The sequence below is a fragment of the Gadus morhua genome, chromosome 4 (assembly GCF_902167405.1).
Source record: "Gadus morhua chromosome 4, gadMor3.0, whole genome shotgun sequence".
NCBI classification, from domain to species: domain Eukaryota; kingdom Metazoa; phylum Chordata; class Actinopteri; order Gadiformes; family Gadidae; genus Gadus; species Gadus morhua.
This window is the reverse complement of record NC_044051.1, coordinates 41959299-41983535: the sequence shown is the minus strand read 5'-3', so window position 1 is coordinate 41983535 and position 24237 is coordinate 41959299. Positions and strand designations below refer to the sequence as shown.

At 43.8% G+C, this 24237-nt stretch overlaps 2 protein-coding genes across 2 annotated transcripts in view; both read right to left on the bottom strand.

The window, feature by feature from the left end:
• The window catches only part of LOC115542972 (NLR family CARD domain-containing protein 3-like), a 56340-nt gene extending 37836 nt beyond the window's left edge, over positions 1-18504 (bottom strand). Inside the window, exons 1-5 of the mRNA XM_030355493.1 lie at positions 18450-18504; positions 16150-17640; positions 15810-16101; positions 2893-3066; positions 2641-2732 (exon numbers count right to left, since the gene is read on the bottom strand). Of these exons, the coding sequence (XP_030211353.1) occupies positions 2641-2732; positions 2893-3066; positions 15810-16101; positions 16150-17640; positions 18450-18492 (2092 nt within the window). The 5' untranslated portion in view covers positions 18493-18504. The remainder of the gene's footprint in view (positions 1-2640; positions 2733-2892; positions 3067-15809; positions 16102-16149; positions 17641-18449) is intronic.
• Positions 1-24237, bottom strand: part of LOC115541785 (NACHT, LRR and PYD domains-containing protein 3-like) — a 216202-nt gene that overhangs the window by 121037 nt on the left and 70928 nt on the right. The window lies entirely within an intron of this gene.

Sequence of the window (24237 nt, the reverse complement as noted above, 5' to 3'; positions counted from 1 at the left end):
AGTCCTTCCCACTCTACCTCCCAGTAACAGCGGCCAGTCAGAGCCTCTCTACCCAACACCTGGCGCCGGGAGTCAAATCTGTCTGGGTGATCCGGATACGACTGGTACTCTCCAACCACCGTCACCTTCCTGTTGTCCTCAGACAGAGAGAGTCGTCTGAAGGCCGTGTTGGGGTCCAGTGTGAGGTCACAGGCATCTGAGGGAGAACCAGACATGATGAGCTGCTGAACCGCTCTTCATCATCATCATCATCATCATCATCATCACTAGTACTGTTCTCCTGCTCTTCTTCTTTTTATTCTCTTTCAGACTCTTTTTGTGATCGCTCTCTCTTCTTCTTCAGCCCCCCCCCCCCATCACCCCCCCTCCCCCTCAGCCTCCCCATCAGCCCCATCACCCCCCCTCCCCCTCAGCCCCGTCACCCCCCCTCCCCCTCCGCCCCGTCACCCCCCTTACCCTCACCCTCAGCACCCTCAGCACCCCCTCAGCCCCCCCCCCCCTCCCCCTCAGCCCCCCCACCCCCCATCACCCCCCCTCCCCCTCAGCCCCTTCATCCCCCCTCACCCTCACCCCTCCTCCTCAGCCCCGTCGACCCCACTCCCCTCCCCCTCCCCCTCACCATCCCCCGACCCCACTCCCAACCCCACTCCCGACCCCACTCCCCTCCCCCGCAATTTTTCCACCATTGGTTTACGCGCGTATGAGGCGCCATCATCAGAATAAACCCCGAGATCCCCGACCCACCCCCACATTCAAACCCACAGGTTGCAGGGAACCCAGTCTGGCGATCCAAATCGCCTCCGCTCTGCGGCGCTGGGCGACAGACCAGTTGGGGTTGGCCTCGAGAACAGTACTCGTGAGGGCAGGCCAGCCATGCAGTATGAAGTGGTTAACCAAAGGGAGGTGAGTAGCTTTATTGCGTCTCACATTATATCTGTGTTGTGTAAATCTGGTCAGGAGAGTGTTCCCGGTCTCGCCCACGTACTGGTACGACAACTTATCAGATACACGCAGTTGCGGGTGGCCGGCCCAGAATGTTTTTGTGTAGCAAAGACGTCGCCGTTGTTTGGGTTGCGAGCCCAGGGACGGAAAAGGTAGAAATCTGTTAACCTAGTAGACCTAGGTTGGGTCAGCGGGCTTAACTTAGCTCTGTGTTACATGCGCTAAAGCAACATTTTACCCGCGTTAGCGGCGTATGAGCTGCGTATATATACACGCGTACATATACGCGCGTACGCGAGGAGTTCAAAAAATTTAACTTTCAACGCTCATACGCGTGATGCCTAGCCGCGATAGCCAATCAGCGTGGAGCTTGACCCGACGTCACTGGCAGAGAATAGTGACGCTTGCACATAAGCATACGGCCGACCTCTTTCTTTATTCTGGGTGGAAATAGTAACATAGTTACGCCATTAAATGCGTTTATGGAAAGATTTTTAGCGAGAAATGTGCATTTTACTTTCATAATGTTCGCTCAGTGAATGTGAAGGATGTTTGGTTTGATAGTTATGACGAAGAGGGAACGCTCCTTTCACTTGCATGGACAGAGTCTCTGGTTGCTAAGCAACCTCAACGTCTTGGCGGACTATTTCTCTGCTGATCAACACTACGAATGCTTGAAACACACCAGACACACCATGTGAAGTCATTTAACCCGATTATTGTTATTTATATCCGAGATTATTTAATCTAACCCGATCCAAGCTCTATCATGCACCCAAACACGGCGGCGTTTGGGTTTCCTTCCTCGGACTCCTAAATCCAGCGCAGCCACAGGCGCGTAGCTGCGTACGTAGGACCATTTTTGACACAAAATGGTCAAGCAACATTTAAGCTGCGTTACGCGCGTAAATCTTACGCGGGTACGCGTTTGGTGTGTTCGTACCTTTAGCCCCGGCCGCCCCCCTCCCCCTCAGCCCCCCCCTCAGCCCCTTCATCCCCCCTCCCCCTCCCCCTCCCCCTCAGCACCCCCCTCCCCCTCACCCCTCCCTCTCAGCCCCTTCATCCCCCCTCCCCCTCCCCCTAACCGCCCCTTCATCCCCCTCATCGCCCCCCTCAGCCCCGTCACCCCCCCTCCCCCTCAGCCCCGTCACCCCCCCTCCCCCTCAGCCCCCCCTCAGCCCGGTCGCCCCCCCTCAATGTAACAATGTAATACCTGCTGGGTTTTATGCAAGCAGGTTTAACTGTGATGGTGGACAGTATTAATATACGTAAGATACATGATGTCAGCCATCATCTTCATTCCCAGTAGGAAGTGATCTCACTTCCTGCTGTGTGGATGGACTTTCCATCTCAATAGTGAGTGTGTGATGTGATGAATCAAACAGACACTTACACTTCTTTAGAGCTGGTTTCAGCCTCCACACTCCACCGTGCTCCACACTGGGGGGGAATCAAAGTGAGAGCAGCATGTTGAAACATTCACCTTCATCATCTGCTGTCTCATCACGTTCTACACAACATGAGTGACAGCTGCCTGTTCAAACCACTTCATCTAGCAGCGGCTTGAATACTTGTAGGAGACTTTGTCCCTGAGCGCTGAGCTGTCCTCTCCATACCTGAGAGTGTCCAGTCTCCAGCGTGGATCCTCCAGTCCAGCAGAGAGCAGCGCAGCTCCAGAGTCTCCTGCATGATTGTAGCTCAGGTCCAGCTCTCTCAGATGGGAGGGGTTAAAGCTCAGAGCTGAGGCCAGAGAAGCACAGCCTTCCTGTGTGACCAGGCAGCAAGACAAGCTACACACACACACACACACACACACACACACACACACACACACACACACACACACACACACACACACACACACACACACACAGAGAATTATTACTGGAGGTAAATCTGGTCTGATTTGGAACTTGTGGTGGAACTGTTTGACCATTGAGTGAAACTGACCTGAGAGTTTCCAGTGTACAGTGTGGACTCCCCAGTCCAGCAGAGAGCAGCTTCACTCCTGAATCCTGCAGATCATTGGTACTCAGGTCCAGCTCCCTCAGACTAGAGGAGTCTGAGCTGAGAACTGAGGCCAGAGCTTCACAGCATTTCTCTGACAGCTGACAGCCTTTCAAACTTCACACACAATGAACAGAACACGTTAGAAACTGTTATTAATGTTGAATTTGAAATGTGTTATTAGACTTTTTTTAGTTCAACTAAATGTCAATACTGTAAATATGAAAAACTACGAATTCAGGTAAGTAAAGATTCAGCAAACTCCAAAAAAAGTTTTTCAACTCTACTCTAAAGTCTGCCTTACTGTTCGACTACATGATAATGAATAGAATACGAATATAATAACACAAACAACTTATACCATCATTAACAAACTGAATCTAAGGTACACCTTTTACTGTCATGGCAACACAAATAGAGTGAGATTGAGGTCTTGTGTTTGATAAGAGGAGTGGTAATGGCGCTGCGATGCACGCATGCTAAGGTTTAGTTCAGTGCTGGGTTAAATAGTATTGCAGCGCCAGCTTGATCGCTCTATTGGGAAACAAGACCCACTTAAGTTCCCCTGAAGACACTCTGCTTTAATCAGAAAACTAAAACACTGGTTTGTACTTTGTGCAAAGTTTCATTTAAATGTCACCGCAGCACTATTCAAGAGCATGTAAAGAAATGCACTATTCAGGATGACCCAGAGAAGAAGATTAATCCTAATTGGAGCATATTATCCAATCTGCAGCCGGTTATTATTAGTAGGTATTTGATTGAGGAGGAGGAGGAGGAGGAGGAGGATGAAGAGTTGGTTGGTGAGGAAAGAGATGTCACGGCGCTGCTGGTAAAAACAGAAACAGACCCCCTATCAGTGCTTACGTTAATTTGTAAAGTGGGAGGTCCCGGAGCGCAGAGGGGGGGTGGATCCAGTGACTCAAAACGGGGGTTGGTAACGGCATACACTGCCTACGTAGCTTCTCTGACTAAAAAAATCTAAACAACGCTGTGTGTACATCAGGGCAATGTTTATTTTAATTACAGAACATTTAACACTAAACTGCATGGGTGGGAAATGTGAAAAAAAAGAATACAAGGCAGGAATTATCCATCAGAGTATTAAATTACTAGGATCAAAGGATTGCTGCGTGCGCGCCGCGGTGCACCGGTTAAGACATGCACACTGCCGTGCACCGACAGTAATGTGCACGCCGCGGTGTACGGACCCGGACCGCAAGGTGCGCGCCTCAGCTTGTATTTTGGGTTAAACTTCGTTTCTTTGATGTTGTGGTTTGGAAAATAATCCCATTACTTTACCGTTAATATCAATCTGAATTAATGCACTGCCAGATATGGACCTTGTTAAAATTCAGACGTGAGATTTTACTGGGGCACAGCAGATCAATACTGGTCCTCTGATGTGGAAATTGTGGTGGAACTGTTTGACCATTGAGTGAAACTAACCTGAGAGTTTCCAGTGTACAGTGTGGACTCCCCAGTCCAGCAGAGAGCAGCTTCACTCCTGAATCCTGCAGATCATTGGTACTCAGGTCCAGCTTTTTCAGACTAGAGGACTTGGAGCTGAGAACTGAGGCCAGAGCTTCACAGCATCTCTCTGACAGATCACAGCTATTGAGGCTGCACACACAATAAATAGAATACGTTAGGAACTGTGATTCATTTTGCATTTGAAATGTGTTATGAGAAATGTTTTATTAGTTTACCTAAATGTCAATACAGTAGATCTTTAAAATATGACTAATTTAGAATTCAGATAACTAGAGATTCAGAAAACTCCAGAAAATGTCCATAAAAATACTCAGTTCTAAGAAGAACTGAGTATTGCCAAACTGCCAAGGTTTAGTTCAGTGCTGGGTTAAATAGCGGCAGTATTGCAGCGCCAGCTTGATCGCTCTATTGGGAAACACGACCCACTTAAGTTCCCCTGAAGACACTCTGCTTTAATCAGAAAACTAAAACACTGGTTTGTACTTTGTGCAAAGTTTCATTTAAATGTCACCGCAGCACTATTCAAGAGCATGTAAAGAAATGCACTATTCAGGATGACCCAGAGAAGAAGATTAATCCTAATTGGAGTATATTATCCAATCTGCAGCCGGTTATTATTAGTGGGTATTTGATTGAGGAGGAGGAGGAGGAGGAGGAGCAGGAGGAGGAGGAGGATGGAGAGTTGGTTGGTGAGGAAAGAGATGTCACGGCGCTGCTGGTAAAAACAGAAACAGACCCCCTATCAGAGATAACGTTAATTTTTAAAGTGGGAGGTCCCGGAGCGCAGAGGGGGGGTGGATCCAGTGACTCAAAACGGGGGTTGGTAACGGTATACACTGCCTACGTAGCTTCTCTGACTAAAAAAACCTAAACAACGCTGTGTGTACATCAGGGCAATGTTTATTTTAATTACAGAACATTTAACACTAAACTGCATGGGTGGGAAATGCGAAAAAAAAAAGAATACAAGGCAGCAATTATCTATGAGACTATTAAATTAACCAGGATCACTGGATTGCTGCGTGCGAGCCGCGGTGCACCGTCTACGACATGCACACTGCCGTGCACGGACAGTAATGTGCACGCCGCGGTGTACGGACCCGGACCGCAAGGTGCGCGCCTCAGCTTGTATTTTGGGTTAAACTGCGTTTCTTTGACGTTGTGGATTAGAAAATAATCCATTATTTGACCTTTATTATCAAACTAAATTAATCCACTGTCAAATATGGACCTTGTTAAAACTCGAACGGGAGATTTTACTGGGGCACAGCAGGTCAATACTGGGGCACAGCAGATCAATACTGGTCCTCTGATGGGGAAATTGTTGTGGAACTGTTTGACCATTGAGTGAAACTAACCTGAGAGTTTCCAGTGTACAGTGTGGACTCCCCAGTCCAGCAGAGAGCAGCTTCACTCCTGAATCCTGCAGATGATTGGTACTCAGGTCCAGCTCTTTCAGACTAGAGGAGTTGGAGCTGAGAACTGAGGCCAGAGCTTCACAGCATCTCTCTGACAGATGACAGCCATTGAGGCTGCACACACAATAAATAGAATACGTTAGGAACTGTGATTCATTTTGCATTTGAAATTTGTTATTAGAAATGTTTTATTAGTTTACCTAAATGTCAATACAGTAGATCTTCAAAATATGACTAATTTAGAATTCAGATAACTAAAAATTCAGCAAGCTCCAGCAAATGTCCATAAAAAAATATTTAACTTTACTCTAAAGTCCACCTTACTGTCTGACTACATGATTATGAATAGAATAGGAATCTATAAAACAAACACCTTATACCATCATTAACACACTGAATCAAAGGTAAACCTTTTACTGTCATGGCAACACAAATAGAGTGAGATTGAGGTCCTGCGTTTGATAAGATGAGTGGTAATGGCGCTGCGATGCACGCAGACTGCCAAGGTTTAGTTCAGTGCTGGGTTAAATAGCGGCTGTATTGCAGCGCCAGCTTGATCGCTCTATTGGGAAACACGACCCACTTAAGTTCCCCTGAAGAAACTCTGCTTTAATCAGAAAACTAAAACGCTGGTTTGTACTTTGTGCAAAGTTTCATTTAAATGTAACCGTAGCACTATTCAAGAGCATGTAAAGAAATGCACTATTCAGGATGACCCAGAGAAGAAGATTAATCCTAATTGGAGTATATTATCCAATCTGCAGCCGGTTATTATAGGTATTTGATTGAGGAGGAGGAGGAGGAGGAGGAGGATAAAGAGTTGGTTAGTGAGGAAAGAGATGTCAAGGCGCTGGTGGTAAAAACAGAAATAGACCCCCTGTCAGTGTTTACGTTAATTTGTAAAGTGGGAGGTCCCGGAGCGCAGAGGGGGGGTGGATCCAGTGACTCAAAACGGGGGTTGGTAACGGAATACACTGCCTACGTAGCTTCTCTGACTAAAAAAACCTAAACAACGCTGTGTGTACATCAGGGCAATGTTTATTTTATTTACAGAACGTCCATGGGTGGGAAATGTAAAATAAAAGAATACATGGCAACAATCGTTTTCACAAGCAGCAATTATCTATGAGACTATTAAATGAACCAGGATCAACGGATTGTTGCGTGCGCGCCGCAGTGCACCGGCTAAGACATGCCGTGCACCGACAGTAATGTGCACGCCGCGGTGTACGGACCCGGACTGCAAGGTGCGCGCCTCAGCTTGTATTTTGGGTTAAACTGCGTTTCTTTGACGTTGTGGATAAGAAAATAATCCATTGTTTTACCGTTAATATCAATCTAAATTAATCCACTGCCAAATATGGATCTTGTTCAAACTCAGACGTGAGATTTTACTGGGGCACAGCAGATCAATACTGGTCCTCTGATGGGGAAATTGTGGTGGAACTGTTTGACCATTGAGTGAAACTAACCTGAGAGTTTCCAGTGTACAGTGTGGACTCCCCAGTCCAGCAGAGAGCAGCTTCACTCCTGAATCCTGCAGATGATTGGTACTCAGGTCCAGCTTTTTCAGACTAGAGGAGTTGGAGCTGAGAACTGAGGCCAGAGCTTCACAGCATCTCTCTGACAGATGACAGCCATTGAGGCTGCACACACAATAAACAGAACACGTTAGGAACTGTGATTCATTTTGCATTTGAAATTTGTTATTAGAAATGTTTTATTAGTTTACCTAAATGTCAATACAGTAGATTTTTTAAATATGACTAATTTAGAATTCAGATAACTAAAGATCCAGCAAACTCCGGAAAATGTCCATAAAAATACTCAGTTCTAAGAAGAAAAAATGATTAAACTTTATTCTAAACTCCACCTTACTGTCTATCTACATGATTATGAATAGAATAGGAATATAATAATACAGACACCTTATACCATCATTAACACACTGAATCCAAGGTACACCTTTTACTGTCATGGCAACACAAATAGAGTGAGATGGAGGTCTTGTGTTTGATAAGATGAGTGGTAATGGCGCTGCGATGCACGCAGACTGCCAAGGTTTAGTTCAGTGCTGGGTTAAATAGCGGCTGTATTGCAGCGCCAGCTTGATCGCTCTATTGGGAAACACGACCCACTTAAGTTCCCCTGAAGACACTCAGAAAACTAAAACACTGGTTTGTACTTTGTGCAAAGTTTCATTTAAATGTCACCGCAGCACTATTCAAGAGCATGTAAAGAAATGCACTATTCAGGATGACCCAGAGAAGAAGATTAATCCTAATTAGAGTATATTATCCAATCAGCAGCCGGTTATTATTAGTAGGTATTTGATTGAGGAGGAGGAGGAGGAGGAGGAGGAGGAGGAGGAGGAGGAGGAGGAGGAGGAGGAGGATGAAGAGTTGGTTGGTGAGGAAAGAGATGTCACGGCGCTGGTGGTAAAAACAGAAACAGACCCCCTATCAGTGCTTACGTTAATTTGTAAAGTGGGAGGTCCCGGAGCGCAGAGGGGGGGTGGATCCAGTGACTCAAAACGGGGGTTGGTAACGGAATACACTGCCTACGTAGCTTCTCTGACTAAAAAAACCTAAACAACGCTGTGTGTACATCCGGGTAATGTTTATTTTAATTACAGAACATTTAACACTAAACTGCATGGGTGGGAAATGTGAAAAGAAAGAATACAAGGCAGCAATTATCTATGAGACTATTAAATTAACCAGGATCACTGGATTGCTGCGTGCGCGCCGCGGTGCACCGGTTAAGACATGCACACTGCCGTGCACGGACAGTAATGTGCACGCCGCGGTGTACGGACCCGGACCGCAAGGTGCGCGCCTCAGCTTGTATTTTGGGTTAAACTGCGTTTCTTTGATGTTGTGGTTTGGAAAATAATCCATTGGTTTACCGTTAATATCAATCTAAATTAATCCACTGCCAAATATGGACCTTGTTAAAACTCGACGTGAGATTTTACTGGGGCACAGCAGAGCAATACTGGTCCTCTGATGTGGAAATTGTGGTGGAACTGTTTGACCATTGAGTGAAACTGACCTGAGAGTTTCCAGTGTACAGTGTGGACTCCCCAGTCCAGCAGAGAGCAGCTTCACTCCTGAATCCTGCAGATCATTGGTACTCAGGTCCAGCTTTTTCAGACTAGAGGACTTGGAGCTGAGAACTGAGGCCAGAGCTTCACAGCATCTCTCTGACAGATCACAGCCATTGAGGCTGCACATACAATAAATATAATACGTTAGAAACTGTGATTCATTTTGCATTTGAAATGTTTTAATAGTTAACCTAAATGTCAATACAGTAGATCTTTAAAAGATGACTAATTTAGAATTCAGATAACTAAAGATTCAGCAAACTCCAGAAAATGTCCATAAAAATACTCAGTTCTAAGGAGAAAAAATTATTTAACTTTTCTCTAAAGTCCACCTTACTGTCTATCTACATGATTATGAATAGAATAGGAATATATAAAAAAAAAAACACCTTATACCATCATTAACACACTGAATCCAAGGTACACCTTTTACTGTCATGGCAACACAAATAGAGACAGATTGAGGTCTTGTGTTTGATAAGATGAGTGGTAATGGCGCTGCGATGCACGCAGACTGCCAAGGTTTAGTTCAGTGCTGGGTTAAATAGCGGCTGTATTGCAGCGCCAGCTTGATCGCTCTATTGGGAAACACGACCCACTTAAGTTCCCCTGAAGACACTCTGCTTTAATCAGAAAACTAAAACGCTGGTTTGTACTTTGTGCAAAGTTTCATTTAAATTTCACCGCAGCACTATTCAAGAGCATGTAAAGAAATGCACTATTCAGGTTGACCCAGAGAAGAAGATTAATCCTAATTAGAGTATATTATCCAATCAGCAGCCGGTTATTATTAGTAGGTATTTGATTGAGGAGGAGGAGGAGGAGGAGGAGGAGGAGGAGGAGGAGGAGGAGGAGGAGGAGGAAGAGTTGGTTGGTGAGGAAAGAGATGTCACGGGGCTGGTGGTAAAAACAGAAACAGACCCCTATCAGTGCTTACGTTAATTTGTAAAGTGGGAGGTCCCGGAGCGCAGAGGGGGGGTGGATCCAGTGACTCAAAACGGGGGTTGGTAACGGAATACACTGCCTACGTAGCTTCTCCGACTAAAAAAACCTAAACAACGCTGTGTGTACATCCGGGCAATGTTTATTTTAATTACAGAACATTTAACACTAAACTGCATGGGTGGGAAATGCGAAAAAAAAAGAATACAAGGCAGCAATTATCTATGAGACTATTAAATTAACCAGGATCACTGGATTGTTGCGTGCGCGCCGCGGTGCACCGTCTACGACATGCACACTGCCGTGCACGGACAGTAATGTGCACGCCGCGGTGTACGGACCCGGACCGCAAGGTGCGCGTCTCAGCTTGTATTTTGGGTTAAACTGCGTTTCTTTGATGTTGTGGATTAGAAAATAATCCATTATTTGACCTTTATTATCAAACTAAATTAATCCACTGTCAAATATGGATCTTGTTAAAACTCGAACGGGAGATTTTACTGGGGCACAGCAGATCAATACTGGGGCACAGCAGATCAATACTGGTCCTCTGATGTGGAAATTGTGGTGGAACTGTTTGACCATTGAGTGAAACTGACCTGAGAGTTTCCAGTGTACATTGTGGACTCCCCAGTCCATCAGAGAGCAGCTTCACTCCTGAATCCTGCAGATGATTGGTACTCAGGTTTAGCTCTCTCAGACTAGAGCTGGAGCTGAGAACTGAGGCCAGAGCTTCACAGCATCTCTCTGACAGATGACAGCCATTCAGGCTGCACACACAATAAACAGAACACGTTAAAGTAACTTAGATCTTTTAATTTCAACATAATGAAGGACTTGTGTTGAAAATCTTAAATTTGAGTCGATGTCTTATTAATTTAACTAATATATACATTAGATCTTTATGTTTATTCAATATTGGAGTTTTTTGCAGTGTTTGAGACTCGTATAGTATATTAATTTTACTTTTTATTGAAGTATTATGTATCTTTTGTGTTGTATTGTAATACATGCTATAGTTCATCTACAGAGATGTTTTGTTTATTAGGGTTACAACCAGCGGCGGTTACAAGGGGAGGGGGCTAGCGGGGGCTTGAGCTCCCCTGAAACAGGCCAAGCCCCCCCTCCCAAAATTCTCTGTAATTTAGAATTCAGATAACTAAAGATTCAGCAAACTCCAGAAAATGTCCATAAAAATACTCAGTTCTAAGAAGAAAAAAATATTTAACTTTTCTCTAAAGTCCACCTTACTGTCTATCTACATGATTATGAATAGAATAGGAATATATTAAAAAAAAAACACCTTATACCATCATTAACACACTGAATCCAAGGTACACCTTTTACTGTCATGGCAACACAAATAGAGACAGATTGAGGTCTTGTGTTTGATAAGATGAGTGGTAATGGCGCTGCGATGCACGCAGACTGCCAAGGTTTAGTTCAGTGCTGGGTTAAATAGCGGCTGTATTGCAGCGCCAGCTTGATCGCTCTATTGGGAAACACGACCCACTTAAGTTCCCCTGAAGACACTCTGCTTTAATCAGAAAACTAAAACGCTGGTTTGTACTTTGTGCAAAGTTTCATTTAAATTTCACCGCAGCACTATTCAAGAGCATGTAAAGAAATGCACTATTCAGGTTGACCCAGAGAAGAAGATTAATCCTAATTAGAGTATATTATCCAATCAGCAGCCGGTTATTATTAGTAGGTATTTGATTGAGGAGGAGGAGGAGGAGGAGGAGGAGGAAGAGTTGGTTGGTGAGGAAAGAGATGTCACGGGGCTGGTGGTAAAAACAGAAACAGACCCCTATCAGTGCTTACGTTAATTTGTAAAGTGGGAGGTCCCGGAGCGCAGAGGGGGGGTGGATCCAGTGACTCAAAACGGGGGTTGGTAACGGAATACACTGCCTACGTAGCTTCTCCGACTAAAAAAACCTAAACAACGCTGTGTGTACATCCGGGCAATGTTTATTTTAATTACAGAACATTTAACACTAAACTGCATGGGTGGGAAATGCGAAAAAAAAAGAATACAAGGCAGCAATTATCTATGAGACTATTAAATTAACCAGGATCACTGGATTGTTGCGTGCGCGCCGCGGTGCACCGTCTACGACATGCACACTGCCGTGCACGGACAGTAATGTGCACGCCGCGGTGTACGGACCCGGACCGCAAGGTGCGCGTCTCAGCTTGTATTTTGGGTTAAACTGCGTTTCTTTGATGTTGTGGATTAGAAAATAATCCATTATTTGACCTTTATTATCAAACTAAATTAATCCACTGTCAAATATGGATCTTGTTAAAACTCGAACGGGAGATTTTACTGGGACACAGCAGATCAATACTGGGGCACAGCAGATCAATACTGGTCCTCTGATGTGGAAATTGTGGTGGAACTGTTTGACCATTGAGTGAAACTGACCTGAGAGTTTCCAGTGTACATTGTGGACTCCCCAGTCCAGCAGAGAGCAGCTTCACTCCTGAATCCTTCAGCCGATTGGTACTCAGGTTTAGCTCTCTCAGACTAGAGCTGGAGCTGAGAACTGAGGCCAGAGCTTCACAGCATCTCTCTGACAGATGACAGCCATTCAGGCTGCACACACAATAAACAGAACACGTTAAAGTAACTTAGATCTTTTAATTTCAACATAATGAAGGACTTGTGTTGAAAATCTTAAATTTGAGTCGATGTCTTATTAATTTAACTAATATATACATTAGATCTTTATGTTTATTCAATATTGGAGTTTTTTGCAGTGTTTGAGACTCGTATAGTATATTAATTTTACTTTTTATTGAAGTATTATGTATCTTTTGTGTTGTATTGTAATACATGCTATAGTTCATCTACAGAGATGTTTTGTTTATTAGGGTTACAACCAGCGGCGGTTACAAGGGGAGGGGGCTAGCGGGGGCTTGAGCTCCCCTGAAACAGGCCAAGCCCCCCCTCCCAAAATTCTCTGTAATTTAGAATTCAGATAACTAAAGATTCAGCAAACTCCAGAAAATGTCCATAAAAATACTCAGTTCTAAGAAGAAAAAAATATTTAACTTTTCTCTAAAGTCCACCTTACTGTCTATCTACATGATTATGAATAGAATAGGAATATATTTAAAAAAAAACACCTTATACCATCATTAACACACTGAATCCAAGGTACACCTTTTACTGTCATGGCAACACAAATAGAGACAGATTGAGGTCTTGTGTTTGATAAGATGAGTGGTAATGGCGCTGCGATGCACGCAGACTGCCAAGGTTTAGTTCAGTGCTGGGTTAAATAGCGGCTGTATTGCAGCGCCAGCTTGATCGCTCTATTGGGAAACACGACCCACTTAAGTTCCCCTGAAGACACTCTGCTTTAATCAGAAAACTAAAACGCTGGTTTGTACTTTGTGCAAAGTTTCATTTAAATTTCACCGCAGCACTATTCAAGAGCATGTAAAGAAATGCACTATTCAGGTTGACCCAGAGAAGAAGATTAATCCTAATTAGAGTATATTATCCAATCAGCAGCCGGTTATTATTAGTAGGTATTTGATTGAGGAGGAGGAGGAGGAGGAGGAGGAGGAAGAGTTGGTTGGTGAGGAAAGAGATGTCACGGGGCTGGTGGTAAAAACAGAAACAGACCCCTATCAGTGCTTACGTTAATTTGTAAAGTGGGAGGTCCCGGAGCGCAGAGGGGGGGTGGATCCAGTGACTCAAAACGGGGGTTGGTAACGGAATACACTGCCTACGTAGCTTCTCCGACTAAAAAAACCTAAACAACGCTGTGTGTACATCCGGGCAATGTTTATTTTAATTACAGAACATTTAACACTAAACTGCATGGGTGGGAAATGCGAAAAAAAAAGAATACAAGGCAGCAATTATCTATGAGACTATTAAATTAACCAGGATCACTGGATTGTTGCGTGCGCGCCGCGGTGCACCGTCTACGACATGCACACTGCCGTGCACGGACAGTAATGTGCACGCCGCGGTGTACGGACCCGGACCGCAAGGTGCGCGTCTCAGCTTGTATTTTGGGTTAAACTGCGTTTCTTTGATGTTGTGGATTAGAAAATAATCCATTATTTGACCTTTATTATCAAACTAAATTAATCCACTGTCAAATATGGATCTTGTTAAAACTCGAACGGGAGATTTTACTGGGACACAGCAGATCAATACTGGGGCACAGCAGATCAATACTGGTCCTCTGATGTGGAAATTGTGGTGGAACTGTTTGACCATTGAGTGAAACTGACCTGAGAGTTTCCAGTGTACATTGTGGACTCCCCAGTCCAGCAGAGAGCAGCTTCACTCCTGAATCCTTCAGCCGATTGGTACTCAGGTTTAGCTCTCTCAGACTAGAGCTGGAGCTGAGAACTGAGGCCAGAGCTTCACAGCATCTCTCTGACAGATGACAGCCATTCAGGCTGCACACACAATAAACAGAACACGTTAAAGTAACTTAGATCTTTTAATTTCAACATAATGAAGGACTTGTGTTGAAAATCTTAAATTTGAGTCGATGTCTTATTAATTTAACTAATATATACATTAGATCTTTATGTTTATTCAATATTGGAGTTTTTTGCAGTGTTTGAGACTCGTATAGTATATTAATTTTACTTTTTATTGAAGTATTATGTATCTTTTGTGTTGTATTGTAATACATGCTATAGTTCATCTACAGAGATGTTTTGTTTATTAGGGTTACAACCAGCGGCGGTTACAAGGGGAGGGGGCTAGCGGGGGCTTGAGCTCCCCTGAAACAGGCCAAGCCCCCCCTCCCAAAACCCCAAGTCATTTTGTTATGACTAATATTTAATTTAATTTTAAAATATGTTTTTAATAATAATGTGGCGAGAAGCACGGGAACGACCAGACAGGAGCCTATGTTATAAGAGTCTGACACTCTCGTGTCCCATTATCCACACCACCCTGAGAGAGACTTTATGTAAACACACACACCTGAAACACACATCCTATCGCCCACAACCACGACTGCCTCAGTGCCGCCGACCCTCCCAGGATCAAATGCGGCACGTGGTGAAGCCGGCCATGATCGCCACAATAATATAATAATAATATATATATTTATATATATCATTAATGAAGACATCGAACTGACTTATATGTAACAAAACTGAACGATGAAATCATGTTTTTCATTTGTGTAAGTGTTGATGACCGTTGCTGCTTGTTGTGTGATTTGAATGTTTGATTCGTATCATATTGTAGTGTGTAGTAATATTTTTTGCGTCAAAATATATCAGCCTCTGCTATAAACAATCTAGCCCCCCGTAGCTCCTGCAATCATAATTATATGGTGCTGCTACTGGTTACAACTAATAAGTAAATGCTTAAATATCATTTAGCTGGGCGATCTCTACAAAGGATTAAGTACCCTCCTCCTTTGTCTCTTCCCTCTCTCTCCTTTTACCTGCTCACTCATGACCTCTCACCCTTCCCCCAGATGACCCGGACGTCTCTGTGTCAACGCATCCTACCGGTTAAACCCAAACAGTGTCCATATAGCCAAACGTAGTGAACAAGGTTAAAATGTTTTAAAATAATGGGTTACCTGTTATTAATAATAAACGTATATTTATGAATCTATGCGTATCAATAATTATTTATATATATAGCTACATATTTAAATACAGCTGTATTTAATTATTATTAAACAATATTCATTTTTCTTTCCTTATTTCTTAATTCATAATAAATAGTTTTTGAGTTTGACTTTTCAACCTTGTTACACGATATAACGTTGTGCATATTGAGATACATGGTATAAGATAACCTCAAAAGATGTTTTCTATGTCATCATAACTTTTATATTCTACTATAAGGTATAATGTGTTGGGAGTATTGTGATACATGTTTATAGTGAACCTACAGAGACGTTTTAAAGGCTTTGACCACTGGCAGCAGCCTCAGAAGACCCTTCTCTGAAGCAGAGTATTTCTTCAGGTCAAACACGTCCAGCTCCTCTTCTGATGTCACTAGGATGAAGGCCAGAGCTGACAGTTGAGCAGGAAAGAGAGATCTTCCGGAGAAACTTCCTGATGTCAGGTACTGTTCGATCTCCTTCACTAGAGAACGGTCGTTCAGCTCATTCAGACAGTGGAACAGATTGATGCTTCTCTCTGGAGAGAGATCTCCATCTATCTTCTCCTTGATGTAAGACACTGTTTTTGTATTGGTCACTGAGCTAGTTCCTGTCAGTCGCAGCAGACCAGTTTTAATCTGAGTGGTCAGTGATCTTTTTTTCTGTCCCAGCAGACCTCGTAGGACAATCTGATTGGTCTCCAGAGAGAGGCCAAGGAGGAAGCGGAGGAACAAGTCCAGTTGTCCGTTCTCACTCTGTAAGGCCTTGTCCACAGCATTCTGGTAGAGGAGGAAGAGTTTATCTTCCCCAGAGGTGGGTTGTTCTTTTGAGAGCAGATTGACACCATCGTTGATGAAGGTCAGAAAGACATGAAGGGCAGCCAGAAACTCCTGGAGGCTCAGATGGACAAAGCAGAACACCTTGTCCTGGTACAGCCCACACTCCTCTTTAAAGATCTTGGTGAACACTCCTGAGTACAGTGAGGCTGCTCTGATATCGATGTGACACTCTGCCAGGTCTGCCTCGTAGAAGATCAGGTGGCCTTTCTCCAGCTGGTTAAAAGCCAGTTTTCCCAAAGAAACAATAATCTTCCTGCTCTCTGGACCCCAGTATGGATCCGTTTCAGCTCTCCCATGGTACTTCCTGTCCCCCTGTATCGACTGAACCCAAAGGAAGTAGCTGTACATCTGAGTCACGGTCTTGGGCATCTCTTCTATCTGGGATTTTTTTAAGATGTCCTCCAGAACTGTAGCAGTGATCCAACAGAAGACTGGGATGTGACACATGATGTGGAGGCTTCTTGATTTCTTGACGTGGGAGATGATTGTGTTGGCCAGCGTCTTCTCTCTGAATCTCTTCCTGAAGTACTCCTCCTTCTGTGGGTCGGTGAACCCCCTCACCTCTGTCACCCTGTCAACACACTCAGCAGGGATCCGATTGGCTGCCGCAGGGCGTGTGGTTATCCAGATGCGAGCGGAGGGAAGCAGGTCGCCCCTGATGAGGTTTGTCAGCAGCACGTCCACAGAGGACGGCTCTTTGACATCAGTCCAGGTCTGGTTGTTCTGGAAGTCCAGAGGAAGTCGACACTCATCCAGACCATCCAAGATGAAGAGAACTTTGAACCGTTCATATCTGCAGAGTCCTGCTTCTTTGATCACAATAAAGAAGTGATGAAGAAGTTCCACCAAGCTAAACTCTCTCTCTTTCAGTAAATTCAGCTCTCTGAAAGTTAAGAGAAATGTGAAGTGTATGTCGTGGTTGGCTTTGCCTTCAGCCCAGTCTAGAGTGAACTTTTGTGTTACGATGGTTTTACCAATGCCAGCCACTCCAGTGGTCATTATTGTTCTGATTGGTTGATCTCGTCCAGGTAAGGGTTTAAAGATGTCTTCACATTTGATCGGTGTTTCTTCCTTGGTTGGTGTCCTTGAAGCTGTTTCAATCAGTCTGACCTCATGTTCTTTGTTGACCTCTCCACTGCCTCTCTCTGTGATGAAGAGCTCTGTGTAGAAGTCATTCAGACCCGTTTGAGTTCCTGCTTTAGGGATTCCCTCAGACACACACTTTAACTTTTTCTTCAAATGAGACTTGATTTTATCTTGGCACTGAACAGCAGCAGATCCTACATGGGAATGAACAGAAGACATCAGATAGTGGATGGTGAAATCACTTGAAGCATGTTAATATTTCCTGTAAAATGATCAACTTCATAATATTTACTGACTTCATTAATTGTGGTTCCAGAAGCTGGACGTGACAAGGAATGGATACATATTTTTTTCTTTTTTGTTTGTTATTTACACATCAAAATCATTGGTCTAATGATAATAACAATGATCGTGAATCAGTTGAAATTAACTTAATATGCTGATATAACAAGATAGTCCTGCATCTCTTCCACTTATTCCACTTATAGTTATTCTGCTGTTGATTGGCTTAACATTCTTTAACCTGATGGACGCACCATAACCTTTCATATCTTCATATTTAACTTCATACCCCACAATAACACTGCATATCTGGATCAAACCATTAACCTGATCGAACCACAATAACACTATATATATCTGGATCAAACCATTTAACCTGAAACCCCCAGAACAACCCTACATAACGATCAAACCATTTAACCTGATCGACCGACAATAACTGTTCATATCTGGATCAAACCATTTAACCTGATTGACCGACAATAACCGTTCATATCTGGATCAAACCATTGAACGCCCAAGAAGAAAGATATCTCCACATTGATGAATTATAAATGAAAAAGTCCCTTAACACTAAATTAGATTATGTTATTTAGTCTGAACAGAACAAATAAGAGTCTCATACTACTCTAAATATACATTTTCATTCTGTTTTCAAGATAAGAGTCTTCCGCGCTTCAAAATAATAGTCTCCTCTGTCTTCAAAATAAGAGTCTCTTACCGCCCCACAGTGTGTCAGCCAGTTCCTCCTGGTTCATCTCCATCAGGCAGAACTTTGTGATGTCCACCACTCCCTGTATGGCGCGCCTCCTCTGCTCCTCGTTCTTACCATCCTCCTCCTCCTCCTCCCTCTGACTCTCTGAGCATTGTGGGTAATCTGAGAAGAGATCCCTCCAGAGCTTCTTCATCTCCTTATCTAGGAAAGCGTGTGCGTTCTCCTCAGCCCTCTGGAACAGAACAAACATCAAGGAGGACTTTACTCTGAACTCACTGAGGACATCAGAAGCATCTGTCCTGGATTCACGTCAGCTGGTCTAAAGAGGGAAGCCTGGAGACTATGAGCTCCACAAGAGATGCTTTCTAATGATCATGTAGAGCTGAAGTCAGATGTCTTGGTGGACATTTACACACCTTGATCAGCTCTGTTTGATGCTGCTGTACAGGCCTGGTAACCTTTGAATTCTTCTGGTGTGGTCTGTGAGGAACACAAATACACACACACACACACACACACAAACTATTAATTGTTCTTTCCTGACCTGTACACACAGTAGCGTACCGTGGGGTTTAAGTCAGGGCCTTCAGTGACGAACTCCACCAACGGCCAACCCCCAAACACTCACACATGCACACAAATTTCATACAAGGTGCCAACACAGCCAACACAACCATAATATGCGCTACTGCATAACACCCACAACAAGACAGTTGATCTTCAGCAACAACAACAGCGCACACGGACACCACTTTGCATTACCGCAGAGCTAGAGTAATGCAGCATCACCATCAGATCTTTCCTTATGTCACTCTCACACATGACAAAAAAACAAAAAAGCCGCAGTAGTTCACTATCAACTCTCTCACTACCGCCAACGATTCAAAATTCACTGATGACATCACCGGGGGCCAGCGGCGGCATATTGCTGGGCCCTGGGGCCGTTCTATTACTACACATCAACCATTGATTGGCTGATTACACACGTCAGTCAAATGTATTATCCAATGGGAGGTGGCCGCTTCAGCGAAAGGCTAGCACTACTTTTAGTGCTGGCCCCGCCGGTCCATGTAACCTGGCTGGGAGGCGTTATTCAGCAGAGCTCAGCCTTACAACAAAAACGGTTTTCCTTATGGAATTAAATATTATGTTGTAAGTTCTGAAATACATATGGAATTAATATGCACTCAGACACAAATTAATGTAACTTTTTAAAAAAAAAAAAAGTATATATATACATTGTTTAGATTTTGACATGGCCAGCAGAGAAGGCCCTGCTGGCCATGACGGCCCACCACTGTGTAAACATCAGTATCAGCAGAGTCTGATTACAACCATCGTCTGTTTGAAACTCCTACCTCTCCTCTCTGGAGGGGCGTCCATCTTGAAGGTTAGGAGGTATATCCATAGAGTGGTCACTCTTCATGGAGACACAGCTGGGTCCAGGGGAGTCTGCTCTCTGCTGCTGCTCTGGGCTTCACAACACACACAGACAGCTGTTACTAAGACTAGTGATGGAGTCATGATTAGGGATTGGGATCATTAAAATGTATTGATATCAATACCATTTTCGATACTCCTTAACGATCCAAGTCTTTATCGATACCACTATCGATACGTTTCTTAATTGGTGGAAATACGAAGCGTTTTAAGCGATGAGGAAAATATTTAGGAAATAAATAATTGCATTTAAAATTAAATATGTAATTCTTAATAAATATTGACATCAGTAGTTTTAGTTATATAAACTAAAATGATTAGAGCACTATACAACTGTATTAGTAACACAGAAACATGAGTAATACAGTATTACTCATGTATCTCACCAAAAACTCAATTGACTGTTTCTTTATGTTACATTTGAACGCATCATGATAACAGTCGTCTAACTGAGCCAACCTCAACACATCATCACGCAGCACAGCTGAAACTTTATTTACTTTTTAAGATAACTAGCTTGTATGCTACCGATTACAACACCGATTTCACGATTGGATGACTATTTTTAACTGACGGGACTAGCGACAATGTCTGTGTGTGCGATTACCGTTCGTACTTTGAGTGGATGATTGAGACAGGCCCGTCTGTGGTGCGACAGGAGAAGGAGACAGTCTTATCAACTCGGAGACAGTCGAAGGTACTGCATTTGGTCTTTATTTGATGCACAATGCTAATGTGCTTGGCCATTGAGGTTGTGTTCCCCCCTTTACAATAAATGATGTTCGCCCTTTTCGCCCATTCAGCAACCCCTCGCGAGCAAAGTTAACTGCCAGACTTCACTTGTTTTACTTGTAGTACCCGTTTGCTTACAATTCCATTCAAAAACATTGGTGGACACGCTGCAGTGATTGGATTGGTTTGATTTAAATGCCGTGACGTGAATCGATGGACACAACATTACGTTACAGGACCTACGGGACAAAGAAAATAATAAATGAACGACGGGACTCGGTAGTGGTATCGATAAGCACAAACAGTAAAGATTTTCGGGTTTTGAAAACAGTGGAACCGGGTCTTTGATAGAACCGGGTTTAGATCCCCATCCCTAGTCATGATGTATCACTGCTGAGCTCTGAGATGGAACACACGCGCACACACACACACACACACACACACACACACACACACACACACACACACACACACACACACACACACACACACACACACACACACACACACACACACACACACACACACACACACACACTCTATTGTTCTTTCCTGACCTGTAAACATCAGCAGTCTGATAATAACAAACCGGTCTGTTTTCATCGTCTGTTCGGAACTCCTACCTCTCCTCTTTGGAAGGGCGTCCATCTTTAAGGTAAGGAGGGTTATCCATGGACCAGTCACTCTTCATGGAGACACAGCTGGGTCCAGGGGAGTCTGCTCTCTCCTGCCTCCTTCAGAAAAACAAGAACCATCAAGTTAGGATTTGTGGATGTCGTTTCATTTGATCATTTATTGCAGGACTACTCAACTACTTTCTCATGACTTTTGATTTCAATAACCTTTGTCATCTTATTGAAATGGAAATTTAAGGGGGGGGGGCAGAAAAAGTTATTATGGCACTTAAGCACTTACATGTCGACATAAAAGCACACAAGTACCCTTCGTACTGTGCATAGTGTTTATTCACAATGTGTTTAGCTAACATAGAAAATAGAGCAGTTCATTTCTACATTTCTACACAGACCTGTGTTATTCTTCATGGATAATTTGTTTCAACAAATCACTTCACCTCCAAAGATAAATTCAAACAGATTCAATAAATGGGCCGTTTGAAATACATTGAACCTTTAAACATTAAACCTGTAAAGTCTGCTACAAGTTGTCTTGACTGTGACTCCTCCCTGCCAGAGCGACTTAATGACTTTTTCTGCCGTTTTGAGAACAATGGTGCCCAGACTAGTTCTCTCCCACTTTCTCTGTTGGATGGGCACTTTTCCATCCCAGAGCATGATGTCCGTAGACTGCTACGGCATCAGAAAATCAACAAAGCAGCAGGGCCTGATGGTGTGACACCAGCTGCTCTAAAGAGCTGTGCAGACCAGCTTGCCTCCATACTCACTTACATCTTCAACTGGTCTCAACACAGCAACGGTACCTGCATGTTTTAAATCAGCTATGATCATTCCAGTGCCCAAGAAAAGAAACATAACCTGTCTTAATGACTATAGGCCTGTGGCACTTACTTCTGTTGTTATGAAGGTACTTGAGCGCCTAGTCTGTAGGTACTTCACGCTAGACCCTCACTAATTTGCCTACAGGGCTAATAGGGGAGTGGACGATGCAGTTTCACTTTGCACACATTTCATTCTGCAACATCTGAACACTAAGTCCACCAATGCCCGTGTACTGTTCATTGATTTTAGCTGGGCTTTCAATACCATCATTCCTGTCAGACTGTACAATTTTCTCCTGGCTGCAGGAGTTGATGCTGTACTTTGTCAGTGGATCTTAAACTTCCTGTCCAGTAGGAAACAGTGTGTTAAAATCCAGAATAATGTGTCATCACCAAGGATTGTGAACACCGGCGCCCCACAAGGGTGTGTCTTGTCACCTCTATTATTTTCACTGTACACTAATAATTGTACATCAAACTCTGCATCTGTTAAAATGTTAAAGTTTGCAGATGACACCACAGTCATAGGCCTCATATCTGATGGGGAGGAATCTACCTACCGGAGTGAGGTTGAACAGCTGGTGCAGTGGTGTGAAGACAATAACCTTATACTAAATACAACCAAAACCAAAGAACTCAACATTGACTATAGGAAAAGGCAGGCCAGCACCTTCCCATCTCCATTAATGACCAAGTTGTGGAGTGGGTCTCCTCCTTCCGCTTCTTAGGCACCACTATCCACCAGTCCCTATCATGGAACCTCAACATTAGTCTTATTATTTCCAAATCCCATCAGAGGTTATACTTCCTCAGTCAGCTGAGGAAGTTTGGGGTAAGTCAGGCAGGCATGACCCATTTTTATCGTGCAGCCATTGAAAGCGTGCTCACCTTCTCCCTCCTGGTCTGGTATGGTAGTGCTACCATCCAGGACAAACAACAGCTTGAGAGGGTAGTACGCAGGGCCTCTGAAATCATTGGCTGTAGTCTGCCTACCATAGGCTCGCACTATGACGCCACAATTTCCAGGAAAACTAGGAAGATCATCTCTGACCCCTCTCATCCAGCACACCACTTATTCACACTCTTACCATCAGGGAGGAGGTACAGCAGCATCACAAGTAAAACAACACGCTTTAGGGATAGTACCTATCTACAAGCTATACGCCACTTGAACAAGCACTAAGCACTTTAAGGTCTTTAAGATCTTCATGGTCTACCTCACTTGCAGTTTTTGCACCACTGTACTCTACTTTACTGCTGTCATTCCCCGCGAACCATGCATTGTGTGTTTTTCATGTGTGTTAAGTGTTGTACTCCTTGTTATTTATGTGCCGTTTTTGGCTTTCTGTCTTGTAATGTTGTGTTGTTATGTTGCTGTGTAATACATGTGAGCACACACACACACACACACACACACACACACACACACACACACACACACACACACACACACACACACACACACACACACACACACACACACACACACACACACACACACGCACACACACGCACGCACACGGATGCACACGCAAACGCGCACACAATCTATTGTTTCCTCCTGACCTGTAAACATCAGCATCAGTAGTCTGATAACAACAAACCGGTCTGTTTTAATCGTCTGTTTGAAACTCCTACCTCTCCTCTCTGGAGGGGCTTCCATCTTTAAGGGTAGGAGGTAGACCCATAGACCAGTCACTCTTCATGGAGACACAGCTGGGTCCAGGGGAGTCTGCTCTCTCCTGCCTCCCTCTGAAAAAGTTAGGACTTGTGGATGTCGTTTCATTTGATCATTTATTGCAGGGCTACTCAACTACTTTCTCTTGATTTCAATAACCTTTGTCATCTTATTGGAATGGAAATTTAAGGGGGTGGCAAAAAAAGTTATTATGTAATTTAAGCACTTATATGTTGACATAAAAACATTGAGGTGAGCTTCATACTAGGGATGGGCGTGAGGAATCGATTACTCGAGTACTCCTCGTTACAAATGAACTCGGTTGGTGGACAGGCAATCTCGAGTTTGCTTATACACACACAAACAAAGTTTTCTGAAGCAAATGTATCCATTTTCTGTTGGCGCCACTAACGCATGGCGTGGGCACAAAGAAAATTAAATGCATCCATTTCTGTGTGGCGCGTTCCGTGTCGTGTGCAGGCACGCCA